Genomic DNA, 22785 nt, shown 5'->3' with positions numbered 1-22785 from the left:
TTCTTCACTCAGAGGGTTGTGAATCTTTGGAATTCTCTACCCCAGAGGGCTGTGGAGGCTCAGTCGTTGAGAATATTCAAGGCTGAGACGATAGATTTTTGGACTCTAGGGGAATCAAGGGATATGGGGAGAGTGCGGGAAAGTGGAGTTGAGGTCGAAGATCAGCCATGATCTTATTGAATGGCGGAGCAGGCTCGAGGGGCTGTATGGCCGACTCCTGCTCCTATTTCTTATGTTCTTATTAATTCAGAGGATGGGAATCGGCAGGTACAGGGCTAATGTCAAGAGGGCAGAAGATATGCTGCAGCTACACAAAACCCTGGTTAGACCACACCTGGAGCACTGTGAGCAGTTCTGGGCACCACACCTTAGGAAGGATATATTGGCCTTGGAGGGAGTGCAGTGTGGGTTTACCAGAATGATACCCGACTCCAAGGGTTGTTACAAGGAGAGATTACACAAACTAGGGTTGTATTCTCTGGAATTTATAGGTTAAGGGGTGACTTGATCAAAAAATTTTAAGATATTAAGGGGAACAGATAGGGTCGATCGAGAGAAACTATTGTTGGGGAGTCTAGGACTAGGGGCAGAGTCTAAAAATTAGAGCCAGACCTTCCAGGAGTGAAATTAAGAAACACTTCTACACCCAAAGGGTGGTAGAAGTTTGGAACTCTCTTCTGCAAACGGTAATTGATGCTAGATCAATTGTTTATTTTAAACCTGAGATTGATAGATTTTTGTTAACCAAAGGTATTAAGGGATATGGGCCAAAGGCAGGTATAGAAAGAAACAAAGAAAGAAAGACTTGTATTTATATAGCGCCTTTCATGACCACCGGACATCTCAAAGAACTTTACAGCCAATGAAGTACTTTTGAAGTGTAGTCACTGTTGTAATGTGCGAAACACGGCAGCCAATTTGTGCACAGCAAGCTCCCACAAACAGTAATGTGATAATGACCAGAGAATCTGTTTTTATGATGTTGATTGAGGGATAAATATTGGCCCCAGGACACCGGGGATAACTCCCCCCTGCTCTTCTTCGAAATAGTGCCGTGGGATCTTTTACGTCCACCTGAGAGAGGAGACGGGGCCTTGGTTTAACATCTCATCCGAAAGACGGCACCTTTAACAGTGCCTCAGCACTGTACTGGAGTGTCAGCCTAGATTTATGTGCACAAGTCCCTGGAGTGGGACTTGAACCCACAACCTTCTGACTCAGAGGCGAAGGTGCTGCCCACCGAGCCACGGCTGGTAGGATTAGATGGGCTGAAAGGACTTGTCCGTCCAAACCAATCTTGTGAGCTGGACCACGACATTTTAGCAACACTGGCCATGAAGGTGTGTCGGTGCTTGTTGAACAGGTGTAGAAAGCAGTCAGTACTCACGCCACTCCCAGCTTGAGCACAACCAGGAAGCTGTAGTTTATCAACGCACTGAGAATGTTAGCCACCAATCCGGTGAAGACCTGCGGCAGAATTATACCCTGCAGAGGGGGCAAAAAGCACAGGGCTGTCTGTGTTCAATAGAATATAAATGAACTCAGTGACTCTGGGTCACTCGGATTCTTGCACTGTTAGTCTCTCTTCCCAATGCGTTGAAGAGAAACGAGAAAGGAGAGAAAAGAGAAAGGAAAGAGAGAGAAAGCAAAAGAGAGAGAGAGGTAGAGTGAAAGAGCAAGAGAGAGAAAGGAGAAAAGAGAGAGGTAGAGTGAGAGAGAAAGGTAGAGTGAAAGAGCAAGAGAGAGAAAGAGAAAGAGAAGAGAGGTGGAGTGAGAGAAAGCGAGAGAGAAAGAAACACAGAGAAAGAGAGAGAGAGAAAGAGAAAGGCAAGAGAAGAGAGACAAAGAGAAAGAATGAACAAAAGAAAGAGAAAATGGAGTGAGAGTGAACAAAAGAGAGAGAACATAGAGCGAGAGAGTGAATATCAGAGAGAGAACAGAGTGAATGAAAGAGAGAGAGAACATAGAGCGAGAGAGTGAACAAAAGAAAGAGAGAGAGAGAACAGAGAGCGAGTGAGTGAGTGAATATCAGAGCGAGATTTGAGCTCAACAACTTCACTAAACCAGCTCCCCAATTAGTTCATCAACATTAAATTTTACATTTAAAAAGCATGCCAAAAAGCACCAAAATTAGAATAAAAGCTAATATTTCGACCCACAATGTGCCCGTAATTTACCAGCGGCTGGATTAGCAGTACCTGATTCTGTAGGTACCGGACCTGGAGCTGGTACAGGAACACCGCCTGCAGGAAGGAGAAGCACACGATGGTTACCGCGCAGCGGGGAATGAACACACTGCTCACAGTTCCCATCCCCACTGCCGGCCCGGTAATCAGGGCAGGACCACCGTGTCAATGCGAACTCACTATTTAGGGGAGCGGACACTCCCTAGCGCTAGCTTGGCTCAGTTGGTAACGCTCTTGCCTCAAGGTCATGGGTTCGAGCCCCTGCTCCGGGGCTGACACATCAGTGCGGCACTGTCGGAGGCGCTAGATGAGATACCAAACCCAAATCACAGTGACCATTCAGCTGGACATTAAAGACCTCACGTTACTATTTTGAAGAAGAACTGAAGGTTCGACCAGCGAACCTGATGGTCCTTTGATGGTCCTGGCCATCAAACCTTTATCGCTAAAGACTGGTTGACTGATCATTCATCGCATTGCCGTTTGTGGGATCGTTCATCGCATTGCCGTTTGTGGGATCGTTCATCGCATTGCCGTTTGTGGGATCAAAATCAGGAACCAGAGGACACAGGCTTAAAGATAATTGGCAAAAGAACCAGAGGGGGAGATGAGGAGAATTTATTTTACCCAGCGAGTTGTTGTAACTCACACCAAGTCCCGTTCACCCATCACCCCTGTGCTCACTGACCTACATTGACTCCCGGTTAAGCAATGCCTCGATTTTAAAATTCTCATCCTTGTTTTCAAATCCCTCCATGGCCTCGCCCCTCCCTATCTCTGTAATCTCCTCCAGCCCCACAACAACGCCCCCCCACCCCCACCCCTGCGCTTCTCTAATTTTGCCCTCTTGAGCATCCCTGATTATAATCGCTCCACCATTGGCGGCCGTGCCTTCTGTTGCCTAGGCCCCAAGCTCTGGAATTCCCTGCCTAAACCTCTCTGCCTCTCTACCTCTCTTTCCTCCTTTAAGACGCTCCTTACTACCTCTTTGACCAAGCTTTTGGTCACCTGCCCTAATTTATCCTTATGTGGCTTGGTCAATTTGTTTGTCTTATAATACTCCTGTGCAGCGCTTTGGGACGTTTTACTACGTTAAAGGCGCTATATAAATACAAGTAGTTGTTGTTGTGATCTGGAATGCGCTGCCTGAAAGGGTGGCGGAAGCAAATTCAATAGTAACTTTTAAAAGGGATTTGGATAAATACTTGAAAAGGAAATATTTGCAGGTCTATTGGGAAAGAGCAGGGGGGGTGGCACTAATTGGACAGCTCGTTCAAAGAGCCGGCACAGGCACGATGGGCCGAATGGCCTCCTTCTGTGCTGCATCACTCTATGATTCTATGAAAATGGTCGCCACATTTGTCTACATGGCAACAATGGCCGCTTTTCAAAGTAATTCATTCAATCGGAAGCTCTTTGGGTCGTTCTAGAGAGCTGCAATAAGATGCCTCACAAATTAAAAAGCAAGTTCCTTTATTCCAACAATTTAAATCGCACGGCGCATCTCTGCCATCTGCTGGTAAGAAATGGCACTACGGGGGGGAAAGTTTCCAACGCTTTGGCTGGAGAATGAGAAAGGCCGTTCGGCCCATCAGGCCACGGACAGTGCAGGCTCGATCACACTCACTTAAATCTCCTGGAGGAAAGATGTTTTGCAAACCTTCTGCTGAAGAGAAATCAGCAAAACCTCTCTCATATTCTGCACTGCCTTTCCTGAGCTCGACGCTCCCAGTGACTCAACGGTTTTGGGGCAGGAGGTGGGCGAGGGGGAGGGGCTCGTTCATCCCTCACCGACAGTAGCTCCTACCGTTGAAGTTCATTGCAAGCAAAGTAATTCCTGACTGGGATGTACCGGTAACCCTACAACACTGGGAGAGGTGGGGGGGGACAGGAATCAGTATGATTTGGACAGGTTGGGTGATTGAGCAGATGCATGGCAGATGCAGTATAATGTGGATAAATGTGAGGTTATCCACTTCGGTGGCAAAAACAGGAAGACAGATTATTATCTGAACGGCAATAGATTGGGAGAAGGGGAAGTGCAACGAGACCTGGGTGTCCTTGTGCACCAGTCGCTGAAGGTAAGCATGCAGGTGCAGCAGGCGGTTAAGAAGGCAAATGGTATGTTGGCCTTCATAGCGAGAGGGTTTGAGTACAGGAACAAGGATGTCTTGCTGCAGTTGTACAGGGCCGTGGTGAGACCACACCTTGAGTATTGTGTGCAGTTTTGGTCACCTTATCCGAGGAAGGATGTTCTTGCCATGGAGGGATTGCAGCGAAGATTCACCAGACTGATACCTGGGATGGCAGGAATGACGTACGAGGAGAGATTGGGTCGATTAGGCTTATATTCACTAGAGTTTAGAAGAATGAGAGGGGATCTCATTGAAACTTATAAAATTCTAACAGGACTAGACAGACTAGATGCAGGAAGGATGTCCCCGATGGCGGGGGAGTCCAGAACCAGGGGTCACAGTCTAAGGATAAGGGGTAAGCCATTTAGGACTGAGATGAGGAGGAATTTCTTCACCCAGAGAGTAGTGAACCTGTGGAATTCTCTACCACACAAGGCAGTTGAGGCCAATTCATTAAATATATTCAAGAAGGAGTTAGATATATTTCTTAAGGCTAAAGGGATCAAAGGTTTTGGGGAGAAAGCAGGGACAGGGTACTGAATTTGGATGATCAGCCATGATCTCATTAAATGGCAGAGCAGGATCAAGGGGCCAAATGGCCTACTCCTGCTCCTATCTTCTATGTTTCTATGTAATACTCACAGGAAGAGCGGGAATATATATCTTCACGTAAAGCTGGCACAACCTGGAACAGAAGTTTAAACATCAATGCCATCGTCCAGCAGCTGGGTGTTAGAACAACAACATTCTCGAGAGACCCGGAATTTGCTGGAATCTTAAGCCATCGTAACGGCGGCGCAGAAGTCCCAGGAAGTTGTTGGCGTAAGTGAGTTACGCTGCTATTTGCGCCACAGCATAATTTCCGGGGACTTTAGCGCCGTTCCGCCAGTACGCTCGCCTAAACCATGAGAAAGTTGCTCATCATCGCCCCGCCCCCGAACTCAAGTCAGTGGCGATGGCGAATTCCCTGGATTTCCTCCCTAAAGCCACTTAGACTGAAAAGTAACAGCACAGCCGAATGTCTTTTAAGTCATGAGCTCAAAATAATAAAATCTCTGTTCTTTCTGGACATACTTAATTTTCAGCCAAAACCCCGTCGAAACACCCCTTCTTCTTCCTCGTGATTGCATGTTAGGTGCGGTGTAAGTCGGGAGGAGGCGCGCGGAGCTGCCTCCACAGGCCATTGGTGAAAGCGAGAGTGGGGGAGAAATTCGTCCAGGCCTGCTTTCGGGCCCAGAACGGTGGCAGTGCTCGCCCGGAGCCCAAGTGGTCTGAAAATGTGCTTTAGGCCTCGCCTGAATGATTGCGGCGAGCCGCGGGCACCCATTGGGCCTCCCCAGGCATCAATCTCGCTCTTTATTCTTCTCTCTGGGCCGATTTGGGCAGGAGCTGCGGCCCCTCGGGTAGTTCCTGGGGTGAGGGGGGGGGGGGGCGCAAACGTGAGCCGGGTAAGTAGCCCAGCGTAGCCAACCGGAGGGGCACTCCTGCTCCTCCTCCTGGCTCCACATTCAACAGGTACGTTAAAAGAGGAAAGCAAACTCACCTTTCTGTCTCCCATTCTGCCACTGCATTTCACACCTAATCTAGAGCCATCTTTTGTTTCCACTAGTCCTATCACCATCTCGTCTGGTTTTGAATACCTCTTAATGTCTCTTCACTTCTCTTTTGTTCTCTGATCCCCATTTCCCAGCCCCCAAACTGGCCTTTTAATCGGTTTCATTTCCTGTGCTTTTTCAGTCCTGACGAAGGGTTTCGACCTGAAACGTTGACTCTATTTCTCTCTCCACGGATGTTGCCTGGCCTGCTGAGTTTTTCCGTTGTTATTTCACCTTTCTGACGACGGCCTCCAACGGTCCCTTCAAGGAATGTTGGTAAGGCAGCGGAAGGAACCGGAAAAAACTGGGCGGCGCTTGAATCCAATTTAATCAAAAATGATTTAATTGGCTGTGAAGTGCTTTGGGACCTCCCGAGGTTGCGAAAGGTGCGATATACAGTAAACGCAAGGTCTTTACTTTCCTTCCAACACATTAACACAGGGTTTTTGAGGACATCACAAAAAGACTAATGATCCCTCCCAGACAGCCCAAGGTGATGCAGCCACTGCTTTTTTTCCTTTAAACTGAACCAGTTCCTCTTCTAGATTTCGGTTCGGGAGTGTGAGGAGCATCTGACCTGGCCACCTCGGGGTCCTGTTTGGCACCCAGCAGGATTTTCTCCGTGTTGATGAAGAGGGCCCAGCAAGGGCAGCAGAAGACCATAAGAATAAGGATCCCCCTTTGGAGAATTACTCCGATACGCTTCAGGTTTTTGCTGCCGTAAGTCTGAAATGAGATTGAAATCATTCTGTTCAGTGACAAAAATCAGAAAGTATTCATGAGAACATAAGAATTAGGAGCAGGAATCGGCCATTCGGCCCCTCGAGCCTGCTCCGCCATTCAATAAGATCATGGCTGATCTTCGACCTCAACTCCACTTTCAACAACAACAACAACTAGCATTTATATTGCGCCTTTAACTTAGTAAAACGTCCCAAGGTGCTTCACAGGAACGATTATCAAACAAAATTTGACACCGAGCCACATAAGGAGATATTAGGGCAGGTGACCAAAGAGGTAGGTTTTAAGGAGCGTTTTAAAAGGAGGAAAGAGAGGTTTATGGAGGGAATTCCAGAGCTTAGGGCCTAGGCAGCTGAAGGCACGGCCGTCAATGGTGGAGCGATGAAAATCGGGGATGCTCAAGAGGCCAAAATAGGTGGATCGCAGATATCTCCAGAGGGTTGTTGGGCTGGAGGAGATTACAGAGATAGTGAGGGGGCGAGGCCATGGAGGGATTTGAAAACAAGGATGAGAATTTTGAAATCGAGGCATTGCTTAACCAGGAGCCAATGTAGGTCAGCGAGCACAGGGGAGATGGGTGAACAGGACATGGTGCGAGTTAGGACACGGGCAGCAGAGTTTTGGATGACCTCAAGTTTACGTAGGGTGGAATGTGGGAGGCCGGTCAGGAGTGCGTTGGAATAGTCAAGTCTAGAGTCCCGTCCAGTCCCTCTGTGTTTGATTGGTGCCCTTCACAATCCTGAATTCACACCCATATCTCCCGCCCTATCCCCGTATCCCTCGATTCCCTTAGTGTCCACGGACTTAAATAGAAAGCAGGAGAACATAACTTCAACATAGAAGAAAGTTTAGGGTATACAAGCAGAGTAGCTCACATCATCAAGCAATGACTGCCCGATCGTTTTTATGATGAATGAAAAGCCAACGTGTTCAGATCGCTGGGAATTGAGACCCACCGTCATGTGACTCTGTCAGTGCCGTCCCCTCACTGTAGCAAATGAGCGGGGTCAGAGTTCACAGTTCGGTTTGGGATGAAGTGGGCCCTTAGGATCTCAACCTTTCGGGGGTGGGGGTGAGGGGGTTGGTGCAGCTCTGCCTACTTCCCCTTTACTGCATTGGGCCATTTCTTAAATTGACCGCAGTGTCCAGGCCTCAGTCACCATTCCTGGCAACTCAGCCCCAGTCCCTCTGTGTAAACAACCTGCTCGATTGGTGCCCTTCGCAACCCTGAATTCGCACCCATATATATGCCGGGAATGAAAACAAAAAAGGTTAACGGATCAGGCAAGAAGCATTTTCTCATCTTTATTTACTGTTATCAATGGGACACACGCGGTCAAAGAGAAGCTGTTTCCAGTGGCTGAAGGGTTGATGACCAGAGGGCACAGATTGAAGGTGATTGGCAAAAGAACCAGAGGCGACAGGAAGAAAATACTTTTTTACACAATGAGTGGTTAGGATTTGGAATGCACTGCCTGATAGGGTGGTGGATACAGATTCAATAGTCGCCTTAAAAAGGGAATTGGATAAATAATTGAAGGAGAAAAAATTGCAGGGATATGGGGAAAGAGCGGGGGAGTGGGACTGACTGGATTGCTCTTCGAAAGAGCCGGTACAGACTCGATGGGCCGAATGGCCTCCTTTTGTGCTGTACTATTCTATGATTCAATGATTGAGGCTACCCCCAGTGGTAGAGGCTTACCTGAGATATCAGAGTGTCAAACGCCATGGACAGACCGGTTCCCACGGCAACACCAGTCACGCTGATCACCTTAGCCACCATTTTGAAAAGGTTGGTGGGCAGGGTGGGGGGCAGGGGCAGGAGAGAAAAAACAAATAAAACACATTAAAGATAGTCACGGCAATCAATCCAACAGCCTCACCCACCGTGGATAACGTTTACATCTCAGAGTGGTCAGTGCCTGCCGTGGTCAGGTCATTGAACCTTTTGTGTCACACAGGATGTGTCCCTGTGAGGGTGCATTCCATAATCAGGCCTACACGAACCCCACACAGGCAGACTTCTAAATATTTTGTTTTGGAGATTCTTGAGCATGGCAGATGTTTTTTTTTCATGTGTTAGATACCCAAATAACCAAAAGGAAAACAAATTGAGGGCAAGTCCCTCCCAATGGCAAAAGACCAAGATCAAACACAGGGCCCTCCAAGAGGTGAAAGGTCAGTGCCTAACCCACTGCACCATTGTTAGATCCGTGTGTTAATGGAGACACGGAATGCAGGAGTTGATTTAACAAGTGTTTACTGAACAAAGTCTGGAGGTGAACTAACAACACAAGACGCTACACAGGCTTATATACCCGAGTGGTCACTACTGGTACTACAGTATACAAGGGCTTCAAAAACATAGTTCCTCTTAAAAAGGTACATACACTACAATTCCTCCCCTTTTAGATAAATAGTACATAACATTTTAAGTAATCATTAAATAACATTTTTACAAGAACAATAATATACACATTTGCTGAAGTTAATCAATTACAAATTCAGTCTCTCTGGAGGCTTCCTGAGTCGGTCCGGATAACGCCTCGGTGGTGTAGTAGGTTCTTTTGGCAAGGTTGATTCGGCTTCAATGCTAGTGTCTGGTTCATCTGGTTCCAGTATCACCGGATCGGAGGTAGATACTATGGGTATCTCTGCTTCATCACTAGGCGTATAGAGTTGTGGTGTAGGTTGTCCTTTTTCGGATGACTCTATGATCTGGTCAGCATGGCGCCTTATTATGCTTTCTCCAATGTCCACGGTATACATCAGCGGTCCTAGTCATGTGCAAATAGTTCCAGGCTGCCATTTCTCGGTACGGTAGTCCCGGGCCAAAACTGGTTGACCTATCTGGAAGGTTCTAGTTGGCCTTTCATTCATGCTTTGTAATTGCCGGTTCTCTACGTCCCTTCTGATGTTTGGCTTGACCAAATCCAGCCGGCATCTTAGGCTTCTATTGAAAAACATCATGGCGGGGGTTTGGTTTGTAACCACATGTGTTGCATTCCTGTACGCAAACAAGAAGTTATCTACCTTATGTTGTAGATTTATGTCTTCATTACCCATGGCCTTTATGGCCTTCTTGAAGGTCTGGACAAACCTTTCAGCCAATCCATTGGTGGCGGGATGGTATGGGGCGGACGTGTAGTGCTTAACCCCATTGTTTTTTTAAGAACTTCCTGAATTCTTCGGATACAAATTGCGGTCCATTATCAGAACGGATCTGTTCAGGCAGCCCATTCCTGGCGAATATGGTCCTTAATACTGTGATGGTTTTTTCCGTGGTGGTGGAGGACATCTTTATTACCTCCGGCCACTTGGAGTGTGCATCCACCGCGATTAAGAACATTGAGTCCATAAATGGACCAGCAAAGTCGATATGTACCCTTTGCCAGGGAGATGAGTGCCACTCCCATGGATGTAGAGGGGCTTGTGGTGGGGCGTTTTGGACCTTCTTACATCCTAGACAGCTCTTGGTCATTTCTTCGATGTCTCCATCGATACCTGGCCACCACACAAACGCTCTGGCTAAGTTCTTCATTTTCACTCCACCCAGATGCCCCTCGTGAAGCTCCTTTAGCACTTTATCATGGAGTTTGGGTGGAATCACCACTCTGGATCCACACATCAAGGTTCCTCGGCACACTGACAGCTGTTCTCTTCTTTGCGAGAATGCTGGCAACAGTGGTTCGCCATGTGCTGGCCATCCCTTCACTGTTAAATCGTAGACTCGTTAGAGAGTTGGGTCATTTCGCGTTTCCTTTTCAATGGTAGAATTTGTCACCGGTAGACATTCCACTATGGTCGAGTGGAATATCTCCACTATGGTCGAGTGGAATATCTCCACTGGGTCCACTGTAGGCGCCTCTTCCACCGTTGGCAACGGTAGGCGCGATAACCAGTCAGCATTCCCATGCTGTTTTGTTCCTTTGTACTCTATGTCATATTGGTGTGCCCCTAGGAAAAGGGACCACCTCTGTAGCCTTTGCGCTGTCATAATGGGAACGCCCTTTTTAGGGTTGAATATGGAGACGAGGGGTTGATGGTCAGTCAACAAGGTAAACTTTTGTCCGTGTAGGTAATGGTTGAATTTCTTCACCCCCCACACCAGGCTGAGTGCCTCCCTGTCGATCTGGGCATAGTTACGCTCAGCTGAGTTCAATGAGCGTGACGCAAAAGCTATCGGCCGCTCCGAGCCATCAGGGAATCTATGCAATAATACCACTCCCACGCTGTAAGGGGATGCATCGCACGCCAGTCTGATTGGCAGTGATGGGTTGTAATGAGCCAACACTTCCCTGGACGTGATCAAGCCTTTGCATTTATGGAAGGCATGTTTACAGTCTTCGCTCCATTTCCAAACTACTCCCGTTTGTAGCAGTGCGTTAAGCGGGTGCAGAACCGTCGACAAGTTTGGTAAAAATTTATGATAGTAATTTATTAATCCCAGGAACGACCTTAATTGTGAGACATTTTCAGGCGCTGGGGCCTTTACGACCGCTTCAATTTTTTCAGGTGACTTATGCAACCCTTCTTCGTTAATGACATGGCCACAATATGATATTTGTTTCTGGAAAAATTCGCATTTGGGGCGATTTGCTCGTAGGCCCCGTTCTCTCAGCCTCGTGAGCACCTGCTCCAAGTTGGCAAGGTGCTCGTTGTTGTTTTCTCCTGTTACAAGGATGTCGTCTAGGTAACATTGAGTCCCCGGAATCCCTTGCAGGACTTGCTCCATAGCTCTTTGCCAGATAGCCGGAGCTGATGCCACTCCGAAAACCAGTCGATTGTACTGGTACAGGCCTTTGTGTGTGTTTATCGTGAGATACTTTTTAGAGGCCCCCTCAACCTCCATCTGTAGATATGCCTGTGCTAAGTCAATTTTGGTGAAACGTTTCCCTCCGGATAGTGAGGCGAAAATATCTTCTATCCTCGGAAGAGGATACTGTACTGTGTGAAGAACCGGGTTTACAGTCACCTTGAAGTCCCCACAGATGCGAACTTTTCTCTGTTCTTCAGATTTATCATTATTCAACGTTTTCTTCATGACCGGGACGATGGGTGTTGCCCACTCGCTCCAATCTACCTTGGATAACACGCCTGCTTTTTCCAAATTCTCCAGCTCTGCCTCGATGGCTGGATGAATTGCGTATGGCACCGGCCTTGCCTTAAAAAACTTGGGAATTGCCGCATCTTCCACTTTTATTGAGGCGGTGGCGCCTTTCAGGGATCCTAGTTCCTGTTGAAACACTTCTTTGGCGTTAGCCAAGATTTCTTTTAATCGTCCAGGTATGACATCATCATCGTTTTTTTTCTTACTGGTCACCGTCAGTACCTGAATGGAGTGCCAGTCTAAACGTATCTTTCTGATCCATTCACGTCCCAACAACGGTGGACCACCATCTTGCAGAACGTATAAATACAACTTCTGTATTTCCTTGCCGTTGTATACAACAGGCACCCTTATTTTCCCTCTGGGGTATACTTTCTGCCCCGTATATGTCTTCAAGACAATGGATGTGTCTTTCAAAGGTATATGCGGAAATAGCCGCTCGTAATCCCGTCGACTCATGACGGTCAGAGCTGATCCTGTATCTAGCTCCATTTTGACTGGGGACCCCGCTATCGTGAGGGTAACCCAAATGGTCTGGTAATCTTCTTTGGCAATTACATTATGTAATTTGAGACAGCTTAGTCTCTTGTTTCCGGAGTCGCTATCGCTCTTCTGGTCTTCGGAGCTACTGTCCGTCATCATTTGTACCTTTCTGTACTTTTCCTTATTGACCTTTTTACTGTCAGCGGATTTCTTTCCAGATCTGCATACACGTGCAATATGTCCCATCTTTCCGCATTGCCTGCATGCTTTGTCCTTGAACCAGCAGTCCTTCTGGTCATGGGTGGATCTGCCGCAGCGATAACATCTCTCGAAACCCCGTGTCATTTCATGGGTGCCGAAGTCCTGTGGCTTTTGCTGTATCTCTGCAGCTCCTCTTGCTGCTGCTTTGTATGATACAGCCACACTGAAAGCCTTGTCCAGTGTCAAATCTTTCTCTGAAAGTAGTCTTTTCTGTGTTCCTTCGCTTAGGAGACCGCAGACGAATTTGTCTCGTAGAGAATCTGCTAGTCCTGCCCCGAATTGGCAGTGCTTTGACAGCTTTCGTAATTCGGTGAGGTAATCAGCGTTACTTTCATTCTTGTGCTGATTCCTCCTGAAGAATTTGAATCGTTCCGCTATCAGCAGCGGTGTTGGGTTTAAGTGCTCCTGTAAGGTATCAACAATCTCCTTAAAATTCTTATCCATCGGTTTGGCTGGAGTGATCAAGTTTCGTAACAGCCCGTATGTCCTTGCGCCCATCAGATTTAGAAGTACCGATGCCTTATCATCCGCTACTTAATTCGCCTTGCAATATACCTCCACTCTTTCCACATATGTGGTCCAATCTTCTATATCACTATCGAAAGCAGTAATATTGCCAGTCTTCGGCATCTTGAAAATCTAAAATGGCGCTTCCCGCGCTTTTCTTTCTTCCCCGCCGAGTTAAGATGGCGCCTCCCGCGCTTTCCCGCCGCTGCCGCCAACGCTGTTCCCGTTGCGACCTGCAGCTTTTCGCGGTATTTCTATTTTTTTAATATATCGCTTCAATAGTTTCTCCGTTACTTGGAGAACCGTTCCCGTCGTGGAGCGGACCCTCTGGGACTTTCCCCTCCCTCTGCTCGGTCCGAACGCCGACCTGCTTTGCAGCACCGGCCGCGCCCTGAGTGCTCCACCCTCTCTCTCTCTTTGCTTCTGCTTCCCGACTCGCTGCCCGGCCCCGTTGCAGAGCCACCCGATTGAGCTCTAGCCCGCCGCAGCCCAGGAAGGATCAGTGCACTACCTGCCACCAGCCCGTTTAGCTGGGGAAACCACAGACTGGAGACCAAGCCTGGCCCTTGTTTTCGAGTTTCTTCGAGTTATTTTTTTCTTGCTTCTCACTTCGACCTTCGTCTGAGGAATCGATCCCCTTGAGGTGCTGCCGAATTGCAGGTAAGTTCGTTTCTAACTCGTCGCCACTGTTAGATCCGTGTGTTAATGGAGACACGGAATGCAGGAGTTGATTTAACAAGTGTTTACTGAACAAAGTCTGGAGGTGAACTAACAACACAAGACGCTACACAGGCTTATATACCCGAGTGGTCACTACTGGTACTACAGTATACAAGGGCTTCAAAAACATAGTTCCTCTTAAAAGGTACATACACTACAACCATGAACCCATGTCCTTCAGAGAGGTGAAAGGTCAGTGCCTAACCCACTGCACCATGAACCCAGGTCCTTCAGAGAGGTGAAAGGTCAGTGCCTAACCCACTGTACCATGAACCCTGGTCCCTCCGAGAGGTGAAAGGTCAGTGCCTAACCCACTGCACCATGAACCCTGGTCCCTCCAAGAGGTGAAAGATCAGTGCCTAACCCACTGCACATTGAACCCAGGTCCTTCAGAGAGGTGAAAGGTCAGTGCCTAACCAACTGTACCATGAACCCTGGTCCCTCCGAGAGGTGAAAGGTCAGTGCCTAACCCACTGTACCATGAACCCTGGTCCCTCCAAGAGGTGAAAGTTCAGTGCCTAACCCACTGCACCATGAACCCTGGTCCCTCCGAGAGGTGAAAGTTCAGTGCCTAACCCGCTGCACATTTAACCCTGGTCCCTCTGAGAAGTGAAAGGCCAATGTCTATTTTCCAAGCACTAAATAATCAGATTTTTTAATATAAGGAAACAGGATTTCTGCAAAAACTAGAGTTCCTTCTATTCCCCCGGCCCGGGTTAATTGGCTCGACGTACGGCTGGTACCTACCGATGTAGCGAGTGATACGGCACCCAGTTCATATTTGCCGAGGTGTCCACTGAAAGCAGAGCTGATAAAATTAAGGGTGTAGATCATCACCTGTGACAGGATCTGTCGAAGAAGTTACATTAAAATGGGTTGGACACTCACAATACAACAACAAAAGATGGAGGCCTTGCGGCCCAAGTTACCTCATCCATCTATAGATTAGAAACCCTACCATTGGCGATGTCCGTAACCAACTGTCCCTCCAATTATTCCAAGGATTTGCTTCACCTGCAGAGCTGCAGGCAGCAGCCATATAATTGGACAAACTCGCCATCACTGAACCCTCACTCTCCCCATTCACTGAACCCTCACTCTCCCCATTCACTGAACCCTCGCTCTCCCCCATTCACTGAACCCTCACTCTCCCCAATCACTGAACCCTCACTCTCCCCATTATTGAACCCTCGCTCTCCTCAATCACTGAACCCTCGCTCTCCCCATTCACTGAACCCTCGCTCTCCCCATTCACTGAACCCTCGCTCTCCCCCATTCACTGAACCCTCGCTCTCCCCAATCACTGAACCCTCGCTCTCCCCATTATTGAACCCTCGCTCTCCCCATTCACTGAACCCTCGCTCTCCCCCATTCACTGAACCCTCGCTCTCCCCCATTCACTGAACCCTCGCTCTCCCCCATTCACTGAACCCTCGCTCTCCCCATTCACTGAACCCTCGCTCTCCCCATTCACTGAACCCTCGCTCTCCCCCATTCACTGAACCCTCGCTCTCCCCCATTCACTGAACCCTCGCTCTCCCCCATTCACTGAACCCTCGCTCTCCCCATTCACTGAACCCTCGCTCTCCCCATTCACTGAACCCTCGCTCTCCCCATTCACTGAACCCTCGCTCTCCCCCATTCACTGAACCCTCGCTCTCCCCCATTCACTGAACCCTCGCTCTCCCCATTCACTGAACCCTCGCTCTCCCCCATTCACTGAACCCTCACTCTCCTCAATCACTGAACCCTCGCTCTCCCCCATTCACTGAACCCTCGCTCTCCCCATTCACTGAACCCTCGCTCTCCCCATTCACTGAACCCTCGCTCTCCCCATTCACTGAACCCTCGCTCTCCCCATTCACTGAACCCTCGCTCTCCCCATTCACTGAACCCTCGCTCTCCCCCATTCACTGAACCCTCGCTCTCCCCCATTCACTGAACCCTCGCTCTCCCCCATTCATTGAACATTGCTGAGGGAGAGGGAGGGGGTGCGATGTAAAGACAGAGTTTTCTTTTGGCAGTCACAGCAAAGACCCCCGAGGCAGGAGAGGGCAGATATCTGTCTGGAAAGCGTTTCACTTACCAGCGGTCCGGCCAGTAGGAACAGCTGTTTGATTTCCTCCCGTACAACAGCTGGAATGCAGCGGAAAAGGAGCCCGCAACTAAACCTGATCCGAGAGACGCTCCCAGCTGCCGCTCCCTGCTCCTGGTCACCCATTGCAGTCAAACAAAGTCCTCCCCAAGATGGCAGAGGGTCGGAGCGAGCAACCGCTTCTCTCAGTACCACAATCCGGTCTTCGGCCGGTGGCAGGGGAGAGAGGAGGAGGAAGCAGATGGGAGGGAGATGGAGGGGAGGTGAGAGGAGGGGGGGCTGGAGTAGGAGGGTGGGGGGGGAGGGAGAAGATGGAGGGGAGGTGAGAGGAGGGGGGGCTGGAGTAGGAGGGTGGGGGGTAGGGAGAGGGTGAAGGAGGCAGGTGAGGGGAGAAGTAGGAGGGTGGGAGGGCAATGAAGAAGGAGATGGGGTGGTGGGGGGGGTGGGGAGAGTGGCGGAGGGGAGGATAACTGGGTGGGGGAGGGAGGGGGTTGCTGTTGCTGAAGCTATAAAAAGGAAAAAAGTGCGGCTGGAAAACTGAAAGAAGATTCTAGAAAGGGCTACACCTTAAGAGACAGATTTGCCTCTTCTCTTCCAGTGTTTTCTGGGGTGGCGAGGGCTTCCACACTTCCCTGCGAGTCTCCTGGATGATCCCAGCGACCCACCTTGTCCGACCTGGTCAAACGCGGAGTGGTTACTTAACCAGACAGCGTCCGAGGCCGGGACCAAGCAGGGAAGGCTAGAAAGATTGGAACACAGGCAGAAAGGCTCAAGGCTCAGAACAGAAGCTTTCTGTTAATTCAATCAAGAGTTAATTTTTTTCCTCATGCAAGCAGATATTAAAATCCTCTGACTCTAACAAACGGGTGCAGAGAGAGAGGGAGATATGAATTCAGTGCCTTCAACTAGATTGATCCCTGCGATGAGAGGGCTGTCCTATGAGGAGAGATCGAGTAGATTGGGCCTATACTCTCTGGAGTTTAGAAGAATGAGAGGTGATCTCAGAAAATTCTTGGAGGGCTTGACAGGGCAGATGCTGAGAGGATGTTTCCCCTGGCTGGAGAATCTAGAACACGGGGCCACAGTCTCAGGATCAAGGGTCGGCCATTTAAAACTGAGATGAGGAGAAATGTCTTCACTCAGAGGGTGGTGAATCTTTGGAATTCTCTACCCCAGAGGGCTGTGAATGCTCAGTCGTTGAGTATATTCAAGATGTCGATAGGTTTTTGGACTCTCGGGGAATCCAGGGATATGGGGATCGGGCGGGAAAGTGGAGTTGAGGTCGATGATCAGCCATGATCTTATTGAATGGCGGAGCAGTCTCGAGGGGCCGAATGGCCTACTCCTGCTCCTAATTCTATGTTCTTAAATGCTTCCATTTCTTTTCTTCATTACCTTTGTACAGGTGATCAATGTATCCGGTATCTCCGTAGGTGCTGGGTTAGCCTCAGCGTGCGACACACTCATATCCCAGGTAGGTGCAGGAAAAAACCCCAAACCCAAGTCCTTTTTTCTTCTGTTCTTAACTTCACGTTTTAAGCCATTTATACACGAGCCTTGGCTTGAACATTGACAGCAGCAGTTCCACTCTTAGCTGATCCTGTCCTGGGATCCCATGTACAAGCAATCAGAAGCCAGAACCAGAAACCCTCTTCACTTTACCACGGACTCCGAGCTTCAAACTAAAAAGAAACAAATCCTCTCAATGGGAATTAAATACAACAGAGGAGTGTGTGAGGAAATCAGAGACACAGGTTGGGAAACATCACTCTCACAACACAGGAGGTTTGGACCCCCTGGTGTTAAACTGAAATTAAAGAATAAGTAAAATTCAGGTACACAAACGAGCTAGATAGTTGCAGGGAGGGGGGGTTAGTATTGGAATGTTGGGAGCTGGCAGGGGAGTGGGATTAGACTGGGTGGCTCGTGTGTGGGGAAAAAGCACCATTCAACAAAAAAAAAACTGGGCACACTGAGGGATGCGGCCTTTTAAAGGCCCTCGCCTTAAAAACCAGAGCACGATTCAGCGCAGATTCTCTGCTGGTTATCACCACTGCTGTTTGTGGGATCTTGCTGTGCGCAAATTGGCTGCCGCGTTTCCCACAACATTACAACAGCCACCGCACTTCATCAAAAAAAGTACTCCGTTGGCCGTAAGGCGCTTTGGGACGTGCGGTGGTCGTGAAAGGTGAGAAGGCGGGGTTGATCTCGGGATAAGGAGACAGGGTATTAAGCCTAATGGCCTATTTCCTGTTCACAATTCTTGTGGTCCAGACCCGGCTCAGACTGACACAGCAGCTCACTGTCCGGGGAGCCGAGCGTGAAATGGGTCAACTTGCCCGAGGCCAGTGTCCAGATAATGCTGTTGATTGTTCGCTCTTTATCAATGGCTCTATTGTACGGCCTTATTGGCGGCCGGGGTCATGTGCCGACCTGCTGAGAACAATGTCACAAAAACAAGCTCACTATTTAAATACGGACACAGCCCGCAGTTAACAGTGAAGGGTCACAACAACAGAAAATGCTGGAAAAACTCAGCAAGTCAGGCAACATCCGTGGAGAGAAATTTGAGTTGACGTTTCGGGTTTGACCCTTCTTCAAACCCTTTTTTGAAGAAGGGTCAAACCCGAAACGTCAACTCAAATTTCTCTCCACGGATGTTGCCTGACTTGCTGAGTTTTTCCAGCATTTTCTGTTGTTATTTCGGATTTCCAACATCTGCAGTATTTTGCTATCGTAACAGTGAAGGGTCACCTTGTCCCCTTAAAAAGAAAAAAAGGGTCCCAGGAGCTCCCCCCAGTGGCTGACTGGATAAAGCACACGTGCAGACCAGGCCAGGAAAATTGCCCTACTGGCCGCGATGCCCTCCATGGCCAAATAGCCCATTGCCACTCAGGTTCAAGCGTCACACAGGATGAAAGGCTGCTTGGGCTGAGACATCACAAACAATGGGCACCCTGCGGAAGAAGGGAAAAGGGGTTGCGGGGGGCAAGCACAAATTTCCAGATGTTTTGAATTTAATTTTACAACTTGCGATGTTGGGATTTTAACTCGCGGTTAGAATCATAGAAATTTACGGCGTAGAAGGAGGCCATTCGGTCGCTACACCAGAACCGTAATCATTAGGCTTTACCGTACCCCTAACATTAGATATTGTAAAACAGGGTGAGGAGAAGGAATAACTAAGTCAGATACGGAGCAATGCTGGGTCCAGGTAATGTGCTCATTAGACAGTTAAATCATGCAAACTTCACTCAAGTGATGTTTAAAGCAGAGCTTTCAAGTGTTGCTTGGGAATGACATCAACCTCGCTTCACAAGTGTGGGCAACACACACACACCCTCCCGTACCCCACAGTACACACAGTGACACCCGTACCCCACATCACACACACAGTGACACCCGTATCCCACATCACACCCAGTGACACCCGTACCCCACATCAGTGACATCCGTACCCCACATCAGTGACATCCGTACCCCACATCACAGTGACACCCGTACCCCACATCAGTGACACCCGTACCCATCACAGTGACGCCTGTACCCCACATCACACCCACAGCGACACCCGTACCCCATTACACCCACAGCGACACTGTACCCCACATCACACCCACAGTGACACCCGTACCCATCACACCGTGACACCCGTACCCCACATCACACCCCCCCGTACCCCACATCACACACCCCGCCCCGTACCCATCACACCCACAGCCCCGTACCCCACATCATACACACACACCCCCGTACCCCACAGTGCAAGACCCCATGCCAATCACCTCCTGCGGTTGTGCGCTATCCTAAAAACAGGGTACAAATATTGATTGAGTCACAAAACCAGATCACTACCAAAGCTCAGTTCCATCTCCGTGTGTGCAGCAGTATAAAAGAAATAAGCCCAACATGGACTGAAGTGGTATCAGTTAATTGTTTAATTAATGTCACGCTCAAAAGACAGAAAGTCGCTTTAGTGCAATCACTTTAGTACAGAAGGTTTAGTTTAGGAATGCAAAGATAATGCCCGGCTTATCTCCTGCACCACAAGCCGTCTCCTTAAACCACCCTCACCTCCAACGAGTGCGAGGAGCTCATGGACTTCTTTGTCACAAAGATCGAGACCATCCGTTCAGCTGCCTCTGTCGCTTCCCCCCTAGCCCACCGGGACACGGCCATAAGTATATAAAGCAGTGGAAAAAAATAAACAGCCCAATAAAGTTAGATCAGATACTGGAATTATTTCTTCCATCGATAACTGTCTGGAATATTCCGGCTGTCCAAGTGAGAGACAGAGAGAGAGAGAGAGACAGAGAGACAGAGACAGAGAGAGAGAGAGACAGAGAGAGAGAGAGACAGAGAGAGAGACAGAGAGAGAGAGACAGAGAGAGAGAGACAGAGAGAGAGAGACAGAGACAGACCAGAATCTTTCCGTCTCGGTGCTCAGCCGCCTGTGATTTTCCGCCCTCGGCCTTTCGAAGAGTTTGGATGCCAAGGCGACTTGGCTACGATCACCACGATTCTGAATTCAGCTGCCCCACATTTACAGATAAAAAATGTCTGTGCGTCTGGATAACAATATGTAGCAACAGGATATGAAATCTGTCAGCCGCTAGCCTAGCGAGGGGTAGCTGACCTTTGGATATCAAGACGGGTCGGGGGGGGGGGGGGGGGGGGGGAGTTTCCGCTTTGGCACAATCGGCAATCCAGGCGGAAATTGCGCCAGTTTTGAGCAGCGTTCTTCCGCCTAGAGTTTCCGCTCGCTCATTTGCATATCGCCGAATGTAAAATCTTCCATGAAGCAGAACAATCGGGCAGCGTTTTAGAATATAATTTTTAAAACAATTTACTTTGGTGGGGGGAGGGAAGAAATTCTGCGATATATTTAAGAGCGGCAACCTGGTGCAGTTTGATTCATGCAGCTGAAAATGGGCTCGTCACAAAAAATAAGCATTTTTAATCAGTGTCGAGTTGACCACCTCTGAGTAACTCGATTTTAAATTACGGAAAATGTTAAAAAAAACACACAGAACCATTGGATAGTTATATTAGGATACAGTAGTCAGCTTCTTAGTAAATTAAAAAGTTATATTTAAAAGCTTTTAATACGTCCTTGTGCATTAAAGCGCTTAATTTTCGGAGCCTCCTTGAAGGCCGGCAAATAAGCACAATTAGTGGAAACCCGACATGGCGATTAATTTGAGCTGGCGGTGTGGATAGTTCGCAATTAAAAAAAATATAAACTAGCGCAAAAGATCGTTGAAACTCTATTTGCGCTTGAAGTTCCTCGATCTTTCGCGCTGGTTTGGCATATTTTGGGCGAATTGTACTGAAAAAAAAAAATAGCGCAACCGAACAGAAACTCCAGGCCGGGGAGTCCATTTTAATATTGGATGTGAATTGGTGATCAAACCTTAGCCTAAGTAACCCTGCCACCCATGCTAAAAAATAGAAAGCTGCAATTTCAAATTTAAAATCAGATGTGTATCGTCCGAAGAAAATCAGAGGAATTACAGAGTAGGGGGCCAGTCGGTGCTGGTGCTAAATCTTCAAATGGAGCCATCTTCATCGGGCTAAGTGTGATGGGAGCTGGTAGTGGTTTACTGGGGTGCTCAAAATGGAAGAGTTAGGGTACCGGAGAGATGCACTTTGGTCAGAGTTTTCCGAGACCTCAGTTTCTCCCCATGAATCAGAGACCCTTGCACACGTCATCTCCTCCCAGGTCTCAATCGCAGGAGGTCAATGTAACGGAGTCGTGTCGCTCATCCCATGAAGAAAAGCTGGAAGAAAAAGATGCAGAATTAGAGAGAGTTGTTCTCTACCTACTGGGTTTATAAAGGGGGACCATTTGTCCTCCTCTCCTGGATGGGTTGGCTTGTCGCTAGGTCACGACCCTCGGGTGCCTCACCCATAAGGGTCACTCTTCAGTCTTGAACCCAAGAGGGTGGCGGTCAGCAGACTCCTTGACCGTGGCTAGAGAACACAGCCGGGCCGGACCTCCAGGGGCAAGGACGTGTCCAGCCCCTGTCACAGGAGTGAGCAGGAGAAACTCGACCTAATAGTCACCCCCCACCTTCCCTTACACACAAGGGTGCGAAGGCCATATTGTGGAGTCCTCACCACTGTCCTGGTCAAGTTGGGCTAATTCAGCCCACAGCAGGTATTGAACCTGGGATCTTCTTCAGTCTGATGAAGGGTTCACAGCTAAAAAGGTTATAACCTCTCCTTTCCCCTCTACAGATGCTGACTGACCCGTTCTGCATTTCCACCATTTTATGCTATTATTTCTGGCCTCAGTACCACGAGAGCGGAAGGGTGCAGGAAGAAGTCTAACCAACGGCGCGCGTCGCGATATGGCCTGCTGGATCCAGCAAGATCTGGCCCCTGAAAGACCAGCAAGGCCCCCCCCCAGGTTCAATCTATGGTCTGTGATGTAAGAAAACTACTAGGCACTTGGTCTAAGCGTTAAACAAAGCTTTAATCAACTGTTTTACAACATGGAGGTCTAGTTGTGTCCTTCACTAGTTCCTGTTAAGAATGTCCTGCGCAAGCTGGGCCCGTGTCCGAGTATTTATACTCTCCCTGGACAGCGCCACCCGCAGGCCACTCAGTATTATTTCACAAGTCTTTCTTTCATGAATGACTGATTCATGTCAGTCTGTACGGAGCGATCTGCTTTCAGATGCGCAATCCGTTCGGAGTGCTATAAACTGCTTCAGCACCTCAGACGCAGTGGGGGGGGCGGGGGGGGAAAGAGAAAGAGAGAGAGAGAGAGAGAGAGAGAGAGGGGCCAGGATCCCTGATCGCAATCAGAGGGGTTGAGGAAGGGAGGGGGGAAAAAGAGAACAGAACAGAACTGGGTTCAGCTGAGGGCACCTCTGCAGTCAAAATGTTTGCCAACACCAAGCTCATTAGGTGCGAATGGCCATTTCGGTAAGGCACCCAAGGATAC

The 22785-nt window shown here is 48.8% G+C and overlaps 1 protein-coding gene across 1 annotated transcript in view; it reads right to left on the bottom strand.

Moving 5' to 3' along the window:
• LOC147102390 (multidrug and toxin extrusion protein 2-like) overlaps positions 1-15959 on the bottom strand; it is a 35348-nt gene extending 19389 nt beyond the window's left edge. Inside the window, exons 1-7 of the mRNA XM_085964776.1 lie at positions 15825-15959; positions 14486-14587; positions 8360-8428; positions 6494-6642; positions 4964-5006; positions 2199-2243; positions 1388-1485 (exon numbers count right to left, since the gene is read on the bottom strand). Coding sequence (XP_085820902.1) covers positions 1388-1485; positions 2199-2243; positions 4964-5006; positions 6494-6642; positions 8360-8428; positions 14486-14587; positions 15825-15959 — 641 coding nt within the window. The remainder of the gene's footprint in view (positions 1-1387; positions 1486-2198; positions 2244-4963; positions 5007-6493; positions 6643-8359; positions 8429-14485; positions 14588-15824) is intronic.
• Positions 15960-22785: the final 6826 nt, after the last annotated feature.

This window comes from Somniosus microcephalus, chromosome 22 (assembly GCF_052327205.1).
Source record: "Somniosus microcephalus isolate GS21.2 chromosome 22, FLI_Smic_1.0, whole genome shotgun sequence".
In the NCBI taxonomy this organism is placed as follows: Eukaryota; Metazoa; Chordata; class Chondrichthyes; order Squaliformes; family Somniosidae; genus Somniosus; species Somniosus microcephalus.
Note: the sequence above shows the minus strand (reverse complement) of the source record. Positions and strands in the feature narration are given on the sequence as shown.